The following is a 21,038-nucleotide window of genomic DNA, read 5'->3' as shown; positions in this document are numbered from 1 at the left end:
TGGCTAGGGCAATCAGGCAAGAGAAAGAAATCAAGGGTATTCAGTTAGGAAAAGAAGAAGTCAAATTGTCCTTGTTTGCAGATAACATGATTGTATATTTAGAAAACCCCATCATCTCAGCCCGAAATCTCCTTAAGCTGATAAGCAACTTCAGCAAAGTCTCAGGATACAAAATCAATGTGCAAAAATCACAAGCATTCTTATACAACAGTAACAGACAAACAGAGAGCCATTCACAATAGCTTCAAAAAGAATAAAATACCTAGGAATCCAACTTACAAGGGATGTAAAGGATCTCTTCAAGGAGAACTACAAACCACTGCTCAGTGAAATAAAAGAGGACACTAACAAATGGAAGAACATACCATGCTCATGTATAGGAAGAATCAATATTGTGAAAATGGCCATACTGCCCAAGGTAATTTATAGAATCCATGCCATCCCGATTAAGCTACCAATGACTTTCTTCACAGAATTGGAAAAAACAACTTTAAAGTTCAAATGCAACCAAAAAAGACCCCACATTGCCAAGACAATCCTAAGCCTAAAGAAAAAAGCTGGAGGCATCACACTACCTGACTTCAAACTATACTACAAGACTACAGTAACCAAAACAGCATGGTACTGGTACCAAAACAGAGATATAGACCAATGGAACAGAACAGAGTCCTCAGAAATAATACCACACATCTACAGCCATCTGATCTTTGATAAACCTGACAAAAACAAGAAATGGGGAAAGGATTCCCTGTTTAATAAATGGTGCTGGGAAAATTGGCTAGCCATAAGTAGAAAGCTGAAACTGGATCCTTTCCTTACTCCTTATACGAAAATTAATTCAAGATGGATTAGAGACTTAAATGTTAGACCTAAAACCACAAAAACCCTAGAAGAAAACCTAGGCAATACCATTCAGGACATAGGCATGGGCAAGGACTTCATGTCTAAAACACCAAAAGCAATGGTAACAAAAGCCAAAATTGACAAATGGGTTCTAATTAAACTAAAGAGCTTCTGCACAGCAAAAGAAACTACCATCAGAGTGAACAGGCCACCTACAGAATGCGAGAAAATTTTTGCAATCTACTCATCTGACAAAGGGCTAATATCCAGAACCTACAAAGAACTCAAACAAATTTACAAGAAAAAAACAAACAACCCCATCAAAAAGTGAGCAAAGGATATGAACAGACATTTCTCAAAAGAAGACATTCATACAGCCAACAGACACATGAAAAAATGCTCATCATCACTTGCCATCAGAGAAATGCAAATCAAAACCACAATGAGATACCATCTCACACCAGTTAGAATGGCAATCATTAAAAACTCAGGGAGACACGAACGACTCTGTCTGAGAGCTTTGAAGAGAGCAGTGGATCTCCCAACACAGAGGTTGAGATCTGAGAATGGACAGACTGCCTGCTCAAGTGGGTCCCTGACCCCTGAGTAGCCTAACTGGGAGACATCCCCCACTAGGGGCAGTCTGACACCCCACACCTCACAGGGTGGAGTACACCCCTGAGAGGAAGCTTCCAAAGTAAGAATCAGACAGGTACACTCGCTGTTCAGCAATATTCTATCTTCTGCAACCTCTGCTGCTGCTACCCAGGCAAACAGGGTCTGGAGTGGATCTCAAGCAATCTCCAACAGACCTACAGCTGAGGGTCCTGACTATTAGAAGGAAAACTATCAAACAGGAAGAACACCTATACCAAAACCCCATCAATACATCACCATCATCAAAGACCAGAGGCAGATAAAACCACGAAGATGGGGAAGAAGCAGGGCAGAAAAGCTGGAAATTCAAGAAATAAGAGCGCATCTCCCCCTGCAAAGGAGCGCAGCCCATCGCCAGCAACAGATCAAAGCTGGTCAGAGAATGACTTTGATGAAATGAGAGAAGAAGGCTTCAGTCCATCAAACTTCTCAGAGCTAAAGGAGGAATTACGTACCCAGCGCAAAGAAACTAAAAATCTTGAAAAAAGAGTGGAAGAATTCATAGCTAGAATAATTAATGCAGAGAAGGTCATAAATGAAATGACAGAGATGAAAACCATGACACAAGAAATACGTGACAAATGCACAAGCTTCAGTAACTGACTCGATCAACTGGAAGAAAGAGTATCAGTGACTGAGGATCAAATGAATGAAATGGAGAAGAGAAACCAAAAGAAAAAAGAAGAAAAAGAAATGAACAAAGCCTGCAAGAAGTATGGGATTATGTAAAAAGACCAAATCTACGTCTGATTGGGGTGCCTGAAAGTGAGGGGGAAAATGGAACCAAGTTGGAAAACACTCTTCAGGATATCATCCAGGAGAACTTCCCCAACCTAGTAGGGCAGGCCAACATTCAAATTCAGGAAATACAGAGAACGCCACAAAGATACTCCTCCAGAAGAGCAACTCCAAGACACATAATTGCCAGATTCACCAAAGTTGAAATGAAGGAAAAAATCTTAAGGGCAGCCAGAGAGAAAGGTTGGGTTACCCACAAAAGGAAGCCCATCAGACTAACAGGAGACCTCTCGGCAGAAACTCTACAAGCCAGAAGAGAGTGGGGGCCAATATTCAATGTTCTTAAAGAAAAGAATTTTCAACCCAGAATTTCATATCCAGCCAAACGAAGTTTCATAAGTGAAGGAGAAATAAAATCCTTTACAGATAAGCAAATGCTTAGAGATTTTGTCACCACCAGGCCTGCCTTACAAGAGACCCTGAAGGAAGCCCTAAACATGGAAAGGAAAAACCGGTACCACCCATTGCAAAAACATGCCAAAATGTAAAGACCATTGAGGCTAGGAAGAAACTGCATCAACTAACGAGCAAAATAACCAGTTGATATCATAATGGCAGGATCAAGTTCACACATAACAATATTAACCTTAAATGTTAATGGACTAAATGCTCCGATTAAAAGACACAGACTGGCAAACTGGATAAAGAGTCAAGACCCATCAGTCTGCTGTATTCAGGAGACCCATCTCACATGCAGAGACATACATAGGCTCAAAATAAAGGGATGGAGGAAGATCTACCAAGCAAATGGAGAACAAAAAAAAGCAGGGGTTGCAATCCTAGTCTCTGATAAAATAGACTTTAAACCATCAAAGATCAAAAGAGACAAAGAAGGCCATTACATAATGGTAAAGGGATCAATTCAACAGGAAGAGCTAACTATCCTAAATATATATGCACCCAATACAGGAGCACCCAGATTCATAAAGCAAGTACTTAGAGACTTACAAAGAGACTTAGACTCCCATACAATAATAATGGGAGACTTCAACACTCCACTGTCAACATTAGACAGATCAACGAGACAGAAAGTTAACAAGGATATCCAGGAATTCAACTCATCTCTGCACCAAGCGGACCTAATAGACATCTATAGAACTCTCCACCCCAAATCAACAGAATATGCATACTTCTCAGCACCACATCACACTTATTCCAAAATTCACCACATAATTGGAAGTAAAGCACTCCTTAGCAAATGTAAAAGAACAGAAATTATAACAAACTGTCTCTCAGACCACAGTGCAATCAAACTAGAACTCAGGACTAAGAAACTCAGTCAAAACCGCTCAACTACATGGAAACTGAACAACCTGCTCCTGAATGACTACTGGGTACATAACAAAATGAAGGCAGAAATAAAGATGTTCTTTGAAACCAATGAGAACAAAGATACAACATACCAGAATCTCTGGGACACATTTAAAGCAGTGTGTAGAGGCAAATTTATAGCACTAAATGCCCACAAGAGAAAGCTGGAAAGATCTAAAATTGACACTCTAACATCACAATTAAAAGAACTAGAGAAGCAAGAGCAAACACATTCAAAAGCTAGCAGAAGGCAAGAAATAACTAAGATCAGAGCAGAACTGAAGGAGATAGAGACACAAAAAAACCCTCCAAAAAATCAATGAATCCAGGAGTTGGTTTTTTGAAAAGATCAACAAAATTGACAGACCGCTACAAGACTAATAAAGAAGAAAAGAGAGAGGAATCAAATAGACGCAATAAAAAATGATAAAGGGGATATCACCACCGACCCCACAGAAATACAAACTACCATCAGAGAATACTATAAACACCTCTAAGCAAATCAACTAGAAAATCTAGAAGAAATGGATAATTTCCTGGACACTTACACTCTCCCAAGACTAAACCAGGAAGAAGTTGAATCCCTGAATAGACCAATAGCAGGCTCTGAAATTGAGGCAATAATTAATAGCCTATCCACCAAAAAAAGTCCAGGACCAGATGGATTCACAGCTGAATTCTACCAGAGGTACAAGGAGGAGCTGGTACCATTCCTTCTGAAACTATTCCAATCAATAGAAATAGAGGGAATCCTCCCTAACTCATTTTATGAGGCCAACATCATCCTGATACCAAAGCCTGGCAGAGACACAACAAAAAAAAGAGAATTTTAGACCAATATCCCTGATGAACATCGATGCAAAAATCCTCAATAAAATACTGGCAAACCGGATTCAGCAGCACATCAAAAAGCTTATCCACCATGATCAAGTGGGCTTCATCCCTGGGATGCAAGGCTGGTTCAATATTCGCAAATCAATAAACATAATCCAGCATATAAACAGAACCAAAGACAAGAACCACATGATTATCTCAGTAGATGCAGAAAAGGCTTTTGACAAAATTCAACAGCCCTTCATGCTAAAAACGCTCAATAAATTCGGTATTGATGGAACATACCTCAAAATAATAAGAGCTATTTATGACAAACCCACAGCTAATATCATACTGAATGGGCAAAAACTGGAAAAATTCCCTTTGAAAACTGGTACAAGACAGGGATGCCCTCTCTCACCACTCCTATTCAACATAGTGTTGGAAGTTCTGGCTAGGGCAATCAGGCAAGAGAAAGAAATCAAGGGTATTCAATTAGGAAAAGAAGAAGTTAAATTGTCCCTGTTTGCAGATGACATGATTGTATATTTAGAAAACCCCATTGTCTCAGCCCAAAATCTCCTTAAGCTGATAAGCAACTTCAGCAAAGTCTCAGGATACAAAATTAATGTGCAAAAATCACAAGCATTCTTATACACCATTAACAGACAAGCAGAGAGCCAAGTCAGGAATGAACTTCCATTCACAATTGCTTCAAAGAGAATAAAATACCTAGGAATCCAACTTACAAGGGATGTAAAGGACCTCTTCAAGGAGAACTACAAACCACTGCTCAGTGAAATCAAAGAGGACACAAACAAATGGAAGAACATACCATGCTCATGGATAGGAAGAATCAATATCGTAAAAATGGCCATACTGCCCAAGGTTATTTATAGATTCAATGCCATCCCCATCAAGCTACCAATGAGTTTCTTCACAGAATTGGAAAAAACGGCTTTAAAGTTCATATGGAACCAAAAAAGAGCCCGCATTGCCAAGACAATCCTAAGTCAAAAGGACAAAGCTGGAGGCGTCACGCTACCTGACTTCAAACTATACTACAAGGCTACAGTAACCAAAACAGCATGGTACTGGTACCAAAACAGAGATATAGACCAATGGAACAGAACAGAGTCCTCAGAAATAATACCACACATCTACAGCCATCTGATCTTTGACAAACCTGAGAGAAACAAGAAATGGGGAAAGGATTCCCTATTTAATAAATGGTGCTGGGAAAATTGGCTAGCCATAAGTAGAAAGCTGAAACTGGATCCTTTCCTTACTCCTTATACGAAGATTAATTCAAGATGGATTAGAGACTTAAATGTTAGACCTAATACCATAAAAACCCTAGAAGAAAACCTAGGCAATACCATTCAGGACATAGGCATGGGCAAGGACTTCATGTCTAAAACACCAAAGGCAACGGCAGCAAAAGCCAAAATTGACAAATGGGATCTCATTAAACTAAAGAGCTTCTGCACAGCAAAAGAAACTACCATCAGAGTGAACAGGCAACCTACAGAATGGGAGAAAATTTTTGCAACCTACTCATCTGACAAAGGCCTAATATCCAGAATCTACAAAGAACTCAAACAAATATACAAGAAAAAAACAAACAACCCCATCAAAAAGTGGGGAAAGGATATGAACAGACATTTCTCAAAAGAAGACATTCATACAGCCAACAGACACATGAAAAAATGCTCATCATCACTCGCCATCAGAGAAATGCAAATCAAAACCACAATGAGATACCATCTCACACCAGTTAGAATGGCAATCATTAAAAAATCAGGAAACAACACTTGTTGGAGAGGATGTGGAGAAATAGGAACACTTTTACACTGTTGGTGGGATTGTAAACTAGTTCAACCATTATGGAAAACAGTATGGCAATTCCTCAAGGATCTAGAACTAGATGTACCATATGACCCAGCCATCCCACTACTGGGTATATACCCAAAGGATTGTAAATTATTCTACTACAAACACACATGCACACGTATGTTTATTGCAGCACTATTCACAATAGCAAAGACTTGGAATCAACCCAAATGTCCATCTGTGACAGACTGGATTAAGAAAATGTGGCACATATACACCATGGAATCCTATGCAGCCATAAAAAAGGATGAGTTTGCATCCTTTGTAGGGACATGGATGCAGCTGGAAACCATCATTCTTAGCAAACTATCACAAGAAGAGAAAACCAAACACTGCATGTTCTCACTCATAGGTGGGAACTGAACAATGAGATCACTTGGACTCGGGAAGGGGAACATCACACACCGGGGCCTATCATGGGGAGGGGGGAGGGGGGAGGGGGGAGGGATTGCATTGGGGAGTTATACATGATATAAATGATGAATTGATGGGTGCTGACGAGTTGATGGGTGCTGCACACCAACATGGCACAAATATACATATGTAACAAACCTGCACATTATGCACATGTACCCTCGAACTTAAAGTATAATAAAAAAATTAAAAAATAAAAAAAAACAAATAGACTCAATAAAAAATGATAAAGGGGATATCACCACATACCCCATAGAAATACAAACTACCATCAGAGAATACTATAAACACCTCTATGCAAATCAACTAGAAAATCTAGAAGAAATGGATAATTTCCTGGACACTTACACTCTTCCAAGACTAAACCAGGAAGAAGTTGAATCCCTAAATAGACCAATAGCAGGCTCTGAAATTGAGACAATAATTAATAGCCTACCAACCAAAAAAAGTCCAGGACCAGATGGATTCACAGCTGAATTCTACCCGAGGTACAAGGAGGAGCTGGTACCATTCCTTCTGAAACTATTCCAATCAATTGAAAAAGAGGGAATCCTCCCTAACTCATTTTATGAGGCCAACATCATCCTGATACCAAAGCCTGGCAGAGACACAACAAAAAAAAGAGAATTTTAGACCAATATCACTGATGAACATCAATGCAAAAATCCTCAATAAAATACTGGCTAACTGGATTCAGCAGCACATCAAAAAGCTTATCCACCATGATCAAGTGGGCTTCATCCCTGGGATGCAAGGCTGGTTCAACGTTCGCAAATCAATAAACATAATCCAGCATATAAACAGAACCAAAGACAAGAACCACATGATTATCTCAATAGATGCAGAAAAGGCTTTTGACAAAATTCAACAGGCCTTCATGCTAAAAACGCTCAATAAATTTGGTATTGATGGAACGTACCTCAATATAATAAGAGCTATTTATGACAAACCCACAGCCAATATCATACTGAATGGGCAAAAACTGGAAGCATTCCCTTTGAAAACTGGAACAAGACAGGGATGCCCTCTCTCACCACTCCTATTCAACATAGTGTTGGAAGTTCTGGCTAGGGCAATCAGGCAAGAGAAAGAAATAAAGGGTATCTAGTTAGGAAAAGAAGAAGTCAAATTGTCCCTGTTTGCAGATGACATCATTGTAGATTTAGAAAACCCCATCATCTCAGCCCAAAATCTCCTTAAGCTGATAAGCAACTTCAGCAAAGTCTCAGGATACAAAATCAATGTACAAAAATCACAAGCATTCTTATACACCAGTAACAGACAAACAGAGAGCCAAATCATGAATGAACTTCCATTCACAATTGCTTCAAAGAGAATAAAATACCTAGGAATCCAACTTACAAGGGATGTAAAGGACCTCTTCAAGGAGAACTACAAACCACTGCTCAGTGAAATCAAAGAGGACACAAACAAATGGAAGAACATACCATGCTCATGGATAGGAAGAACCAATATCGTGAAAATGGCCATACTGCCCAAGGTTATTTATAGATTCAATGCCATCCCCATCAAGCTACCAATGAGTTTCTTCACAGAATTGGAAAAAACGGCTTTAAAGTTCATATGGAACCAAAAAAGAGCCCGCATTGCCAAGACAATCCTATGTCATAAGAACAAAGCTGGAGGCGTCACGCTACCTGACTTCAAACTATACTACAAGGCTACAGTAACCAAAACAGCATGGTACTGGTACCAAAACAGAGATATAGGCCAGTGGAACAAAACAGAGTCCTCAGAAATAATACCACACATCTACAGCCATCTGATCTTTGACAAACCTGAGAGAAACAAGAAATGGGGATAGGATTCCCTATTTAATAAATGGTGCTGGGAAAATTGGCTAGCCATAAGTAGAAAGCTGAAACTGGATCCTTTCCTTACTCCTTATACCAAAATTAATTCAAGATGGATTAGAGACTTAAATGTTAGACCTAATACCATAAAAACCCTAGAAGAAAACCTAGGTAGTACCATTCAGGACATAGGCATGGGCAAGGACTTCATGTCTAAAACACCAAAAGCAATGGTAACAAAAGCCAAAATTGACAAATGGGATCTCATTAAACTAAAGAGCTTCTGCACAGCAAAAGAAACTACCATCAGAGTGAACAGGCAACCTATAGAATGCGAGAAAATTTTTGCAATCTACTCATCTGACAAAGGCCTAATATCCAGAACCTACAAAGAACTCAAACAAATTTACAAGAAAAAAACAAACAACCCCATCAAAAAGTGGGCAAAGGATATAAACAGACATTTCTCAAAAGAAGACATTCATACAGCCAACAGACACATGAAAAAATGCTCATCATCACTGGCCATTAGAGAGATGCAAATCAAACCCACAATGAGATACAATCTCACACCAGTTACAATGGCAATCATTAAAAAGTCAGGAAACAACAGGTGCTGGAGAGGATGTGGAGAAATAGGAACACTTTTACACTGTTGGTGGGATTGTAAACTAGTTCAACCATTATGGAAAACAGTATGGCAATTCCTCAAGGATCTAGAACTAGATGTACCATATGACCCAGCCATCCCACTACTGGGTATATACCCAAAGGATTATAAATCATGCTGCTATAAAGACACATGCACACGTATGTTTATTGCGGCACTATTCACAATAGCAAAGACTTGGAATCAACCCAGATGTCCATCTGTGACAGACTGGATTAAGAAAATGTGGCACATATACACCATGGAATATTATGCAGCCATAAAAACGGATGAGTTTGCGTCCTTTGTGGGGACATGGATGCAGCTGGAAACCATCATTCTTAGCAAACTATCACAAGAAGAGAAAACCAAACACCGCATGTTCTCACTCATAGGTGGGAACTGAACAATGAGATCACTTGGACTCGGGAAGGGGAACATCACACATTGGTGCCTATCATGGGAGGGGGGAGGGAGGAGGGATTGCATTGGGAGTTATACCTGATATAAATGACGAATTGATGGGTGCTGACAAGTCGATGGGTGCAGCACACCAACATGGCACAAGTATAAATATGTAACAAACCTGCACGTTATGCATATGTACCCTAGAACTTAAAGTATAATTAAAAAAAAAAATCAGGAAACAACAGGTGCTGGAGAGGATGTGGAGAAATAGGAACACTTTTACACTATTGGTGGGACTGTAAACTAACTCAACCATTGTGGAAAACAGTGTGGCAATTCCTCAAGGATCTAGAACTAGAAATACCATTTGACACAGCCATCCCATTACTGGGGATATACCCAAAGGATTATAAATCATGCTTCTATAAAGACACATGCACATGTATGTTTATTGCAGCACTATTCACAATAGCAAAGACTTGGAATCAACCCAAATGTCCATCAGTGACAGACTGGATTAAGAAAATTGGCACATATACACCACAGAATACTATGCAGCCATATAAAAGGATAAAAAAGGATGAGTTCATGTGCTTTGTAGGGACATGGATGCAGCTGGAAACCATCATTCTCAGCAAACTATCGCAAGAACAGAAAACCAAACACCGCATGTTCTCACTCATAGGTGGGAATTGAACAATGAGATCACTTGGACACAGGAAGGGGAACATCACACACCGGGGCTTATTGTGGGGAGGGGGGAGAGAGGAGGGATAGTATTAGGAGATATACCTAATATAAATGACGAGTTAGTGGGTGCAGCACACCAACATGGCACATGTATACATATGTAACAAATCTGCACGTTGTGCACATGTACCCTAGAACTTAAAGTATAATAAAAAAAAAAAAGCTTGTCTATTTGCAATCTAATATTCCACCATTTTTGCTAAATGATAGACATCTTGCAGATAAGCATTTGCTTGTAGATAGTAGTTTTCACAAGAAATCTTTAAAGTGTTGTCATTTAAAAGAACTGAAGTCTAACTTACAGAAAAATATGTTTCGCCTTGAAAAATTAGAAAAGCCTAATCATTTTCCCAAAATATTCATACGATGATTGTGCCCTTCCCACACAGTACCTGTAACTTAGGCTATGATTTGTCTGTAAAGTATCATTTGCTACACGTAAAGATGTCACGAAAATAATTTGGCCAAACCTTTTTAATATCAGGCATGCTGCAGGTTATTTACTTGTTTAAAACTGTGGTATCTTCCTTTTTTATTTGTTTACAAACTCATAAAATGTATTATAAGACACAACTATCACTTATCTTTGTCACCCAGAGGAAATTGTATTACTTTCATCATTTGCCACAAAATTCAAGTAGAAGCACAAGTACTTCTTGGGGATGGTTGTTATGAAAACATTTAAGATATATTTGAATTGCCAGTCTTGTTATCATCAGAGAAGAAATTATTTTTTTCATTCTGTTAGGACTATCTTTAGCTGAATTTATGCAAATAACCGTGCTCTTTAGTCGACAACAGAAGTTTACCTATACTAGCTCTGTTGTTTGCTAATGCTGTTGTTCAATTAAAAGGTGCTATCAATCCACACACTTAGTTACTAACATGATAGACAAAACTAAAAACTCCTGCTGACTCAATCTCAATTACAAATTCAAAACTACCATCAAAAGTGTGTTTTGAATATCGCAGATGTGTTTTGTTACAGAACTTTTAAGACAGTTATATAAGATTTTTTTCATGGTGGATTGAATTTAAAACTCCATTGAAATATAAATAAATAGGATTGTCCACTTTTACAAAGGCTAAAATAGAGTTCTATTCTGATTCACTCAACATTAAAGTTGTGGTACAAAGAGCCTGGGTCCCATCTGCTCCAAGTAGGTGGCCCTCAAGAGTCATTAAAATTATCTTTTTAAAATTACAACTCAGCAAGAGCAATCCATTTTGTGTAGCCAGAAATTATTGTCCAAATGCCCATCTGCATGTCCTTTTAAGAAATGTAGTTCAGCAGAGGAAGTGCTGGCTCCTTGGGGAAATCATTCTCATCTTCGGCGTACATATGCTGTGCTACAGTTAATCAGGCAAACTCTATTGATGTTCCTGGCACTGGGGCGTGATTGAATATTTAACAAACAAATGTTTCTGAGCCCAAAAGACAAATGGTTCAAGAGATTTGGGACTTTAAAAAATATATGTTAAGTTAAATCAAAAGGATTTTGTATTTGTTCTTCTGAGAAACAGATGAACAGATGATTGGAATGTGAAAATGGCATGACAACTTCTTTGCTACTCTGACAAATTATATTCAATTGCTCTACAGGTTTTCAGTAGCTAAATGATAAACTAAGAGGAGAATAGTGGTTATTTTTCCACCAGATCATGGTACACTAACGTCTCATGCACATAACAGATTTATATGTTATATAGAAAAAAATTCATCCCAGAACATGTTGAGCCCAAATGAATTACACACATGAAATCAATAAACATCATCTCTACCTTATTAAAGAGGCAAAAGCATGCCTCTTCTTCTTATAACAATGCAAAAAGAGGAATAGCGTTTTGCCAGTGCACCCACTCCTAATAAATACTGTACTTTTTAAAAATTCTCCGTGTATTTCTTCTCTAAATGAGAAGCTGACCCAATGCAAATCAAAACACTACTCAAATTTAGTCTCCTATGTCATCTTGCCTTTCTCATTCATCCCAGTTTCTCTTTCAGAATCTGAAACCAGAATTAGTAGTTCTAGGGCAGCCAAGGCAAACAAGCCTTTGTACCCTGTCCAGATTCTCCAGTTATTTGTTCTTTCCATATATTTAAAATAGCATGGAAATGTATTACTGCGGAAATGCAGGGTAACCAGGAGAATGCTCACCAGGGTACACAGCTAAATCCATCTGCTTCTCGGCTGATCTTCAAACCAGAGTATATCTTAGGAAAAATGTAAGATGAATGTCCATGTACATACTCATGAATATTTCTATGTATATAATCACTGCTCATGCCAAGCAAAGAGAAATGCTTTCCACGTGAGTAAACTGCTAGAAGGAAGAAAAGGCTATACTCTGACCCACCGCAGATGGGAAAATACACTTCTTACCAAATGCACTGATTTTAAGGTGTTTTCTGAATGATGTGGCAAACATCTAGTTTTCCATGCAGCCCTCTAAATTCCCAAAATAGTACATCTGAAATTCCTAAAATGACATCTACTGTCTTCTACCTTATTATGTTATTACTTTTTAGGTATTATTTCTCTGTTAAACTTTATACCTCTTGAAGGAGTGCCCCGTCCTTCTTACCTGTGTATCTTGTATAGTGTCTAGAAATTGCCTCACACAGAGTAGGAGCTTAATAAATATCTATTGAATTAATGTATACTGAAAACACTTCCAATTTCTACCTATGTCATATACAAAATAACATGTCTTCATTTTTTATGATGGAAATTAATGAGTAGAGGATCTTTTGATCACAGAAATCTCACTGCCAATTGTATTTGACAATTACAGGAAAATAAACTGCAATGTTTTTAAAAAATTAGAGAAGACATAGCCCTGTCTCACTACCAGACCAAATTAAAAAACATCTATGCTAGTTCTACCAATACCGTCTCAAAACTAGGACTTGGGAGGTGTTTACTCTATTTTTTTTTTTTTTTTTTACCTTCTTCTGTAGACAAGAATAAACTTTTGTTCTTTATCTCTATGAAAAAAAAAATTGCAAGAGTCACCACTTTATTACCTAGTGATTTAGAACACTGGGCACTTTTTTCAGGTAGCTCTGAGAGTCTTTCAAGTTTTCTGCCTGAAGGCAGAGTTCTTCAACCATATGAACATCCTAGGGTGCCCAGACTGGTGGGGAAGGACAAACTCACCCCATAAGTGGCCTGCAGCAGAGAGGGTTGCCCAGGGCCTGCAACTGAGGTTGTGCAGGGACTGTTGCATTTGCAGAAATCTTTTCGCCTGTCTTATTTTTTCACTTGGGCCACAAAGCAAGGGCCCACAGATTGGCACCCAATCACCATCTTTTCTTTACCCTATCTGGAACACTGAAAGATAAGTTTCTCCATCAGTTATAAATGTGTGTGTGTGTGTGTGTGTGTGTGTGTGTGTGTGTGTGTGTGTGTGTGTGTGTGTGTCTCAGAAGATGAAGCTAGTGTAGACAAAGAAAATCTATGCCCAGGATGAGTACCAAGAAGAAATGTTTATAAAAGATCCTTAACAATACAGTTCTCATCCTTAGTGTACTGTAGGTACACTATTTGTTAGGTGAGGGGTGTTTTTTAGTATTATTGATTATTTTAATTTACTCCTTTAGATATTTCAGTATTATATTTTTAACAAGAAAATCGCTACTTTATTTTGAAGTTTTTTTCCTATAGTCATTCCATTTTCTATAGTCATTCCTCATTATTTATTTCAATAGGTTTTTGGGGAACAGGTGGTGTTTGGTTACATGATAAAGTTCTTTAGTGGTGATTTCTGAGGTTTTGGTGCGCCCGTTACCTGAGCAGTGTGCACTGTACACAATGTGTAGTCTTTTATCCTTCACACCCTTCTCACCCTTTCCCCTGAGTCCCCAAAGTCCATTGTATTATTCTTATGCCTTTGCACCCTCATAGTTTAGTTCCCACTTATGAGTGAGAGCATACAATGTTTGACTTTCCATTCTTGAGTTACTTCACTTAAAATAATGGTCTCCAATTCCATCCAAGTTGCTGCAAATGCCATTATTTTATTCCTTTTTATGTCTGAGTGGTATCCCATATATATCACATTTTCTTTATCCACTCGTTGATTGATGGGCATTTGGGCTGGTTACACATTTTTGTGAATCGTGCTGCTATAAACATGCGTGTGCAAGTATCTTTTTTGTATAATGACTTATTTTCCTCTGGGTAGATACCCAGTGGTGGGATTGCTGGATCAAATGATAGTTCTGCTTTTAGCTCTTTAAGGAATCTCCACATTGTTTTCCATAGTGGTTGTACTAGTTTACATTCCCATTGTTGATGAGAATGTAAAACCTCTTATAAGAGGTTTTAAGACCCAAGTATACAAGAGGACTTCAAAAAGTTAATGGAAAATGCCTATTATGAGAAAACTATATATTGATTTTTTAAAAATGCACCAAAATAAACTTGTACTAACTTATTATAACATGTCTGAACAGAATCTAGTTTGGAGCACTAAGGAAGGATAAGACATCAGTTTGAGAAAAATCCCTTTTCAGAGCAATATGAATTCTGCTAAAATTGAAGCAAAAACCGACATCAAATTTATGGTGAAACTTGGATGGAAGAATGGTAAAATCATTGTTGCCTTACAAAAAGCTTATGAGGACAATGCCCCCAAAGAAATAAGCAGTTTACAAACTTGTTTCAAGAAGGGATGAAACAATGTTAAAGATGAAGCCCTCAATGGCAGGCCATCCACATCAATTTGTGAGGAAAAAATAATTTTATTCATGCTGTAATTGAAGAGGATGAAGACTAACAGCAGAAACAATAGACAACACCATTGACATCTCAATTGGTTCAGCTTACATAATTCTGACTGAAAAATTAAAGTTAAGCAATCCACTCAATGGGTGCCAAAACCATTGTGCCCAGATCACCTGCAGACAAGAGCAGAGCTTTCAATGGAAATTTTAAACAAGTGGGATCAAGATCCTGAAGCATTTCATTGAAGAATTGTAACAGGAGAAGAAACATGGCTTTACCGCTATGATCCTGAAGACAAAGCACAATCAGAGCAATAGCTACCAAGAGGTGGGAGTGGCCCAGTCAAAGCACAAGTGGACCAGTCAGCAGCAAAGGTCATGGCAATGGTTTTGGGCATTGCTCAAGGCATTTTGCTTGTTGACTTTTTGGAGGGTGAAAGAACAAGAACATCTGCTTATTATAAGAGTGGGTTGAGAAAGTTAGCCAAAGCTTTGGCTGAAAAACACCCACAAAAGCTTCCCCACAGTCTTTCTCCACCACGACAATGCTCCTGCTCACTCCTTTCATCAAAAAAGGTCAATTTTGCAAGAGTTTTGTTGGGAAATCATTAGGTATCCACCTTATAACCCTGATTTGGCTCCTTCTGCCTCCTTTTTGTTTTATAATCTTAAAAATCTTTAAGAGGCACCCTTTTTTCAGTTAATAATATAAAAAAAGACTGCACTGGCGTGGTTATATTCCCAGCATCCTCAGTTTCTTAGGGATGGACTAAATGGCTAGCACCATGGCTTACAAAAGTGACTTGACCTTGGTGGAACTTATGTTGAAAAATAAAGTTTATATTTTTTATTTTTATCTTTTAATTTCCTGGAGCTTTTTGAAGTCCAACCTTGGACCTTTCTTGAGAGCACAGTTGTCTACTAATCTCAACTACATTTCACAAGAAGAAAAAATATAACAGGGCAGGGGTTAGGGATCTCATACTCTGTGTAAGAGACTGCAAGAATTACTCAGTATGATGTACTTTGCCTTTGACATACTGACTTGAATTCTCAAACCAGTCCAGCTTCTCTATCATCACTGCCATTGCCTTAATTCAGGCACCTCAACAATCCTAATAACAGCAATACAATAGTCTACTGATTGGCCTCCAGTTCTACTGTCTCCACGAGCCAACCCAGACACTCCACAAACGGTAGCCATAAACATGTACCCATGCCTTCTATTGTGTGTCATTGTGACATTCCCCTGCTTCACACAGTGACTCCTCTTTGCCTTCAGAATACAGTCCCTGGATGGCAGGGATTATGTTCTGGTCTATCATTACACTCCAAGCATCTGTAGCACCTAGATGAACTTGGCCCATGATGAGGAAGAAAGGAAAACAGAACAGTAAATAAGCTAGATTCCCTGTAATTAAAAGCTTTTGTAGATCTCTCCCTTGTCCCTTGCCCAACCGAGAGCAAACTCTCTCACCTTTACCCATGCTTCACTTCTGTAAGGAAGATTTCACCAGAGATTGTAATCATTATGTTGAGTGTGTATGATGGTCAAACATTCAGGAAGAAATTGAACAGTCCAATCAGTCACCCAAATATTTGTTTTTAAAATGCCAACCCTTAGAAATAACTAGATGCTGGGTTCTGTATGTCTATAAATTGAAGGGTGAAGGAATAGCTTACTGAAACTGAATGTTAAGATACGCATTGTCAGACACCAAATAATGTCTTCAAAATGTTCTCTGCTTTTTTGTTTTTTCTCTATTCTAAGTTTATCATTTCACATCCGTTTATTATATTTTTTGTTTGGTTGGTTGTTTTTTGTTTGGTTGGTTGTTTTTAGATGGAGTTTCGGTCTTGTTGCCCAGGCTGGGGTACAATGGTGCGGTCTCACCTCACTGCAACCTCCGCCTCCCGGGTTCAAGCGATTCTCCTGCCTCAGCCTCCCGAGTGGCTGGGATTACAGGCATGCATCACCATGCCCGGCTAATTTTGTATTTTTTTTAGTAGAGACGGGGTTTCTCCATGTTTGTTAGGCTGGTCTCGAACTCCCAACCTCAGGTGATCCACCTGCCTTGGCCTCCCAAAGTGCTGGGATTACAGGCATGAGCCACTGTGCCCCGCCATATATATTTAAATAAATTAGTCAAATTGGAAGAATCTACCATGACAAGTACATGCAGTGATCACACAGTTTAAATGTATTATTTTATAACATAAAAATCTATCAATTGAAATAGTACTACATTTCTCATTTTCATTATCTACTTTCATTACCATTGATTTCATGTTTGTAATTCTTCCTTTATCAGATTTTTTAAATTTAAACTTTTGCTTTTCTATGGATAATCACAGAACTATGGACTTGTAAAATTATTGTAGCTTTCATTTTCAGCTTTCCAAGTATTTATATTTAATGAGGTTCACATTTTGTGGAAAAATATCTTTCTAAAACTAAAATTTTCATGTAAGAAAAATACTTTATAAAACATGTTCCATTATCTATTGCTCTTGAAAAACAAAACTGCCCTACAATAAGGTAAAAATTCTTCCCTAGGCCCACTTGTATTTATTAATAGAGTACCATTTCTCTGCTTAAGTAGGCTAAATACCATAAGTTCTAGTTATTTCTTTTTCCATGGAGTTAACTTATCAGAAAGTCAAAGTATATGATTCTTAGATGTTTTAGATGACTTGCTCTGGATTCTCTTCTTTTAGACATTTTTACTTCTTAAATGTTCTCTTGTTATTCATGAGTAGAAAATATGCCTTATCCAGACCAACTACTGTATAGCAGGACATTTTAGCAAATGGTTTATACCTATTTGCATTGCTACTTTTAGTTACTCATGTTTTTCTTTGCCGATTAAAGTAAAATCTACATATATGTGCTTTTGCTTTATTCATAGAAAATATGAATTTATTAAGAACTTGTACTCAGTAACTTATTCACCACAAATTTCTGCTCAAAATGATTTTTACTTTGTTCCCCAACATAGGGTGACCACAGTATCCAGGGTTCTCGAGGCCCAACAACTGGTCCTTCGGAGTTAACTCAGTTAACATTAGAGAGCCTGCTGGGGGAGGCTGCAAAGCGGACAAGTAAGGAATACCTAAAGAGCGCCTACACAGAAGCAGGAGCAACAGAAAGCCAGGATTCCTCGGTGGAGCAAATAGATAGAAACAACTTTCAAATGAGTTTGTTGCCTACAACATGCTTTCCTCCATCTGGAAGAAGGTGTGGATCCTGTCAGAAAACTCCAGACCCTGTAATCAAAGCGAAGGACCTACCAGCCCAGCAAGTGCCAGCTTCACTAAACAAAACCTCCCTGAAAGAAATCTCAGGGGAAAGGCTGAGCTCAATCCCTGAAGCATCTGTAAGTGGTTCCGTGTGGTTTACAGATGCTGGCAATGCATCCTGCTGTGTTCCGTTCTGTTGCACACATGTTTTTAGCAGTATCTCTTTTTCATCATTTGGGTGATCAGTATTGTATTTTCTTTCCTATTCTGATGTGTTTTAGTTTGGTAACAGCAGCTGTTAAAGAGTCTACTGCACATCCCAAGGATAATAGAATACCTCATGTTTTTAATGAGAAAGATAATTACGTAATTTTCATCATAACAGTTATTTTATTTTCTAGTTACTTCCCATAATTTGTAGTTATCACTGCCTGCAAATTATAAATGATGATCTTATTTTTCAGCGAAAAGCTTGCCAGTAAAATTGACAAATTTTCAATAACAATCTACATTAGGAGCCGTAAAAACATCATTATTCTATTCACTTTCTGGTCTCTCTACAGCAGTTCCCCAAATAATAAATGATATGAGTGAAGGTTAACAGTAAAGCAGTGTCATCGAATAAATCCCTCAGCTAGTTTGGTGGCTGTATTCGTGTCCATCAGATTGATTTTTTCCTTCCTATATTAGTACTTTTCTTCCTTCAATTCCCCTATAAGCTGCACTTAGAAACTAGAAAACAAATGAGGCTATGCAGAACAAATGACATGTATATTCCATTTTTTAAAACATTAAAGATTTTCTTTATGTTTCATGTCCTAAATATTCTGTGGGTGTTGCATTGTAAAGTTTTGGTTCAATTATGTTCTAAGCAAGTTAGAGTGGATTAATTATTACCTGGCATAGGTAGTAGATATATTCATCATTACCATCAGCAAAATAGAAGTGGCTAATATTTTGTGAACATTGATCATGTGCCAGTCACTGTCCCAAGCCCTGTTCCATGAAGTACTCCACTTAATCCTCACAGCAACCTGCAAGATAAGGGCTGCTATTATTCGCACATCATTTTCAGATGAGGAAACTGAAGTTTAGAATGGTTATGCAGTTTGTTGAAGGACAACAGCTAGTTAGTTGAGGAGGGACAACTTGAATCTAGATTCTGACTCTAGAACTGTTGCCCATATCCAGCCTGCTATGCGGCATAATCATGGGTTAAGTCTTGTAAAACTGATGCCTCTCTCAAGAAACATCCAAAGATAGAACTGAAATGTGTTCCTCTTTTTCGATCACATGCATGTGTGCGCTTGTCTTTGTATGTGTTTGTGTACATGAGAAAATAGTAAATCACTTAATCTAGTGAAAATGTATTTGCTTTGTGGTGATTTAGGATGAAAGTTGTCAGTAATTTTTTGCATGTTTTTCATTTTTGAAAACTTTTTTAAAACGAACAAACGTTCTTGCTCCACCTAATTGTAATTTTTTTCCTTTGGTTGTGCTAATGAATTTGAGTGTAGCTAATAGACTAGCCTTATAGATTTATTCTATGGTACTGCTTCACTTGACTGCAGCCAATACTGGGCTGCCAAAAACAGATACAAAGCAAGTCTTTGAGAAGCATTCCACTTAGGTTCCTCCCTAATTTCTTGTCCACTACCTTCTATTAGATAGAGTCTGTCATCCTGTATATCCAAAAACTTAATGATTTTCGATCTTTTTATTTTTTCTGTAGAAGTAGAACAAGTGCACAAAGATAAGTTTGGAAACTTCAGGCACAAATGAACTTGAAGTAGTCAACAAAGTACACTACCTAAAAAATAGTTCTCTCTAATAATACCAGGAAATAATAAAAGGAACAAAGAGAGCAAAGTTTGGAGGAAGAGCCAGGGACTTACTCTCACCTGTTATCTTCATTTAAGAGGCTTTTCTGATAAGACAGTTTCCAGAAACCACAAAGCACAAGCCTGGTATGTCTCTTCTTCCTCAAAGGAACACTATGAGAATATTCATTCCATTTTACGGTTAAAGGAGACTGACTCAGAGCAATCATTTCAAAGGGATGAAGAAGGGGAAGGAACTTAATCTTTGAGGGTTTAAAGGTATAAAGGCCTTGCTTCCCATACATGCAGAGAAGTTTGAACTCAGTATCAAAACTCAGACCAATAAAATGTTGTGTCTCAGCTGGATGTGGTGGCTGACACCCGTAATCCCAGCACTTTGGGCAGCTGAGGCAGGAGGATCACTGGAGCCTAGGAGTTGGAGACAGCCTGGTCAACAAAGACCTCTTCTCTACAAAAAAATAAAACAAAATTATTTTTCTTTCACATGATGATGTGCACCTGTAGTCCCAGCTACTTGGAAGGCTGAGGTAGGAGGAATTTTTGAGCCCAGGAGTTCAAGGCTGCACTGAGCCATGATCACACCACTGCACTCCAGTCTGGATGACAGGCAAGACCCTGGCTCAAAAAAAAAAAAAATTGTATCTCAGCCCACATGATCATTACCATCTATGGCTCACGTTTGTGAATGTGATCATCTTAGTTTAACAGGATACAAAATAATTGAAGTCATAAAGCAGTGTGCCTCATTTCAAAGCAAATTTACAATGAGAATGGAATATTCTTCCATAGACACCTTTTAGACAACAGCATTTTCTCCACTTGGTATTTGCAGCTAAGAATCTATGAAAATGAGTTTCCTCAGAGTGCTGTATGCTTAC

General features: G+C 38.2%; 1 protein-coding gene and 1 long non-coding RNA gene across 4 annotated transcripts in view; one reads left to right on the top strand and one right to left on the bottom strand.

Annotated features, from left to right (window-relative positions):
• C1H3orf67 (chromosome 1 C3orf67 homolog) overlaps positions 1–21,038 on the top strand; it is a 317,333-nt gene that overhangs the window by 212,578 nt on the left and 83,717 nt on the right. For all 3 annotated transcript variants that reach the window (XM_030927040.1, XM_030927037.1, XM_030927031.1), the window contains one exon: positions 18,079–18,456. In XM_030927040.1, coding sequence (XP_030782900.1) covers positions 18,079–18,456 — 378 coding nt within the window. The remainder of the gene's footprint in view (positions 1–18,078; positions 18,457–21,038) is intronic.
• LOC115896436 overlaps positions 1–21,038 on the bottom strand; it is a 223,519-nt gene that overhangs the window by 181,737 nt on the left and 20,744 nt on the right. The window lies entirely within an intron of this gene.

Source organism: Rhinopithecus roxellana, chromosome 1 (genome assembly GCF_007565055.1).
Source record: "Rhinopithecus roxellana isolate Shanxi Qingling chromosome 1, ASM756505v1, whole genome shotgun sequence".
Lineage (NCBI taxonomy): Eukaryota > Metazoa > Chordata > Mammalia > Primates > Cercopithecidae > Rhinopithecus > Rhinopithecus roxellana.
Note: the sequence above shows the minus strand (reverse complement) of the source record. Positions and strands in the feature narration are given on the sequence as shown.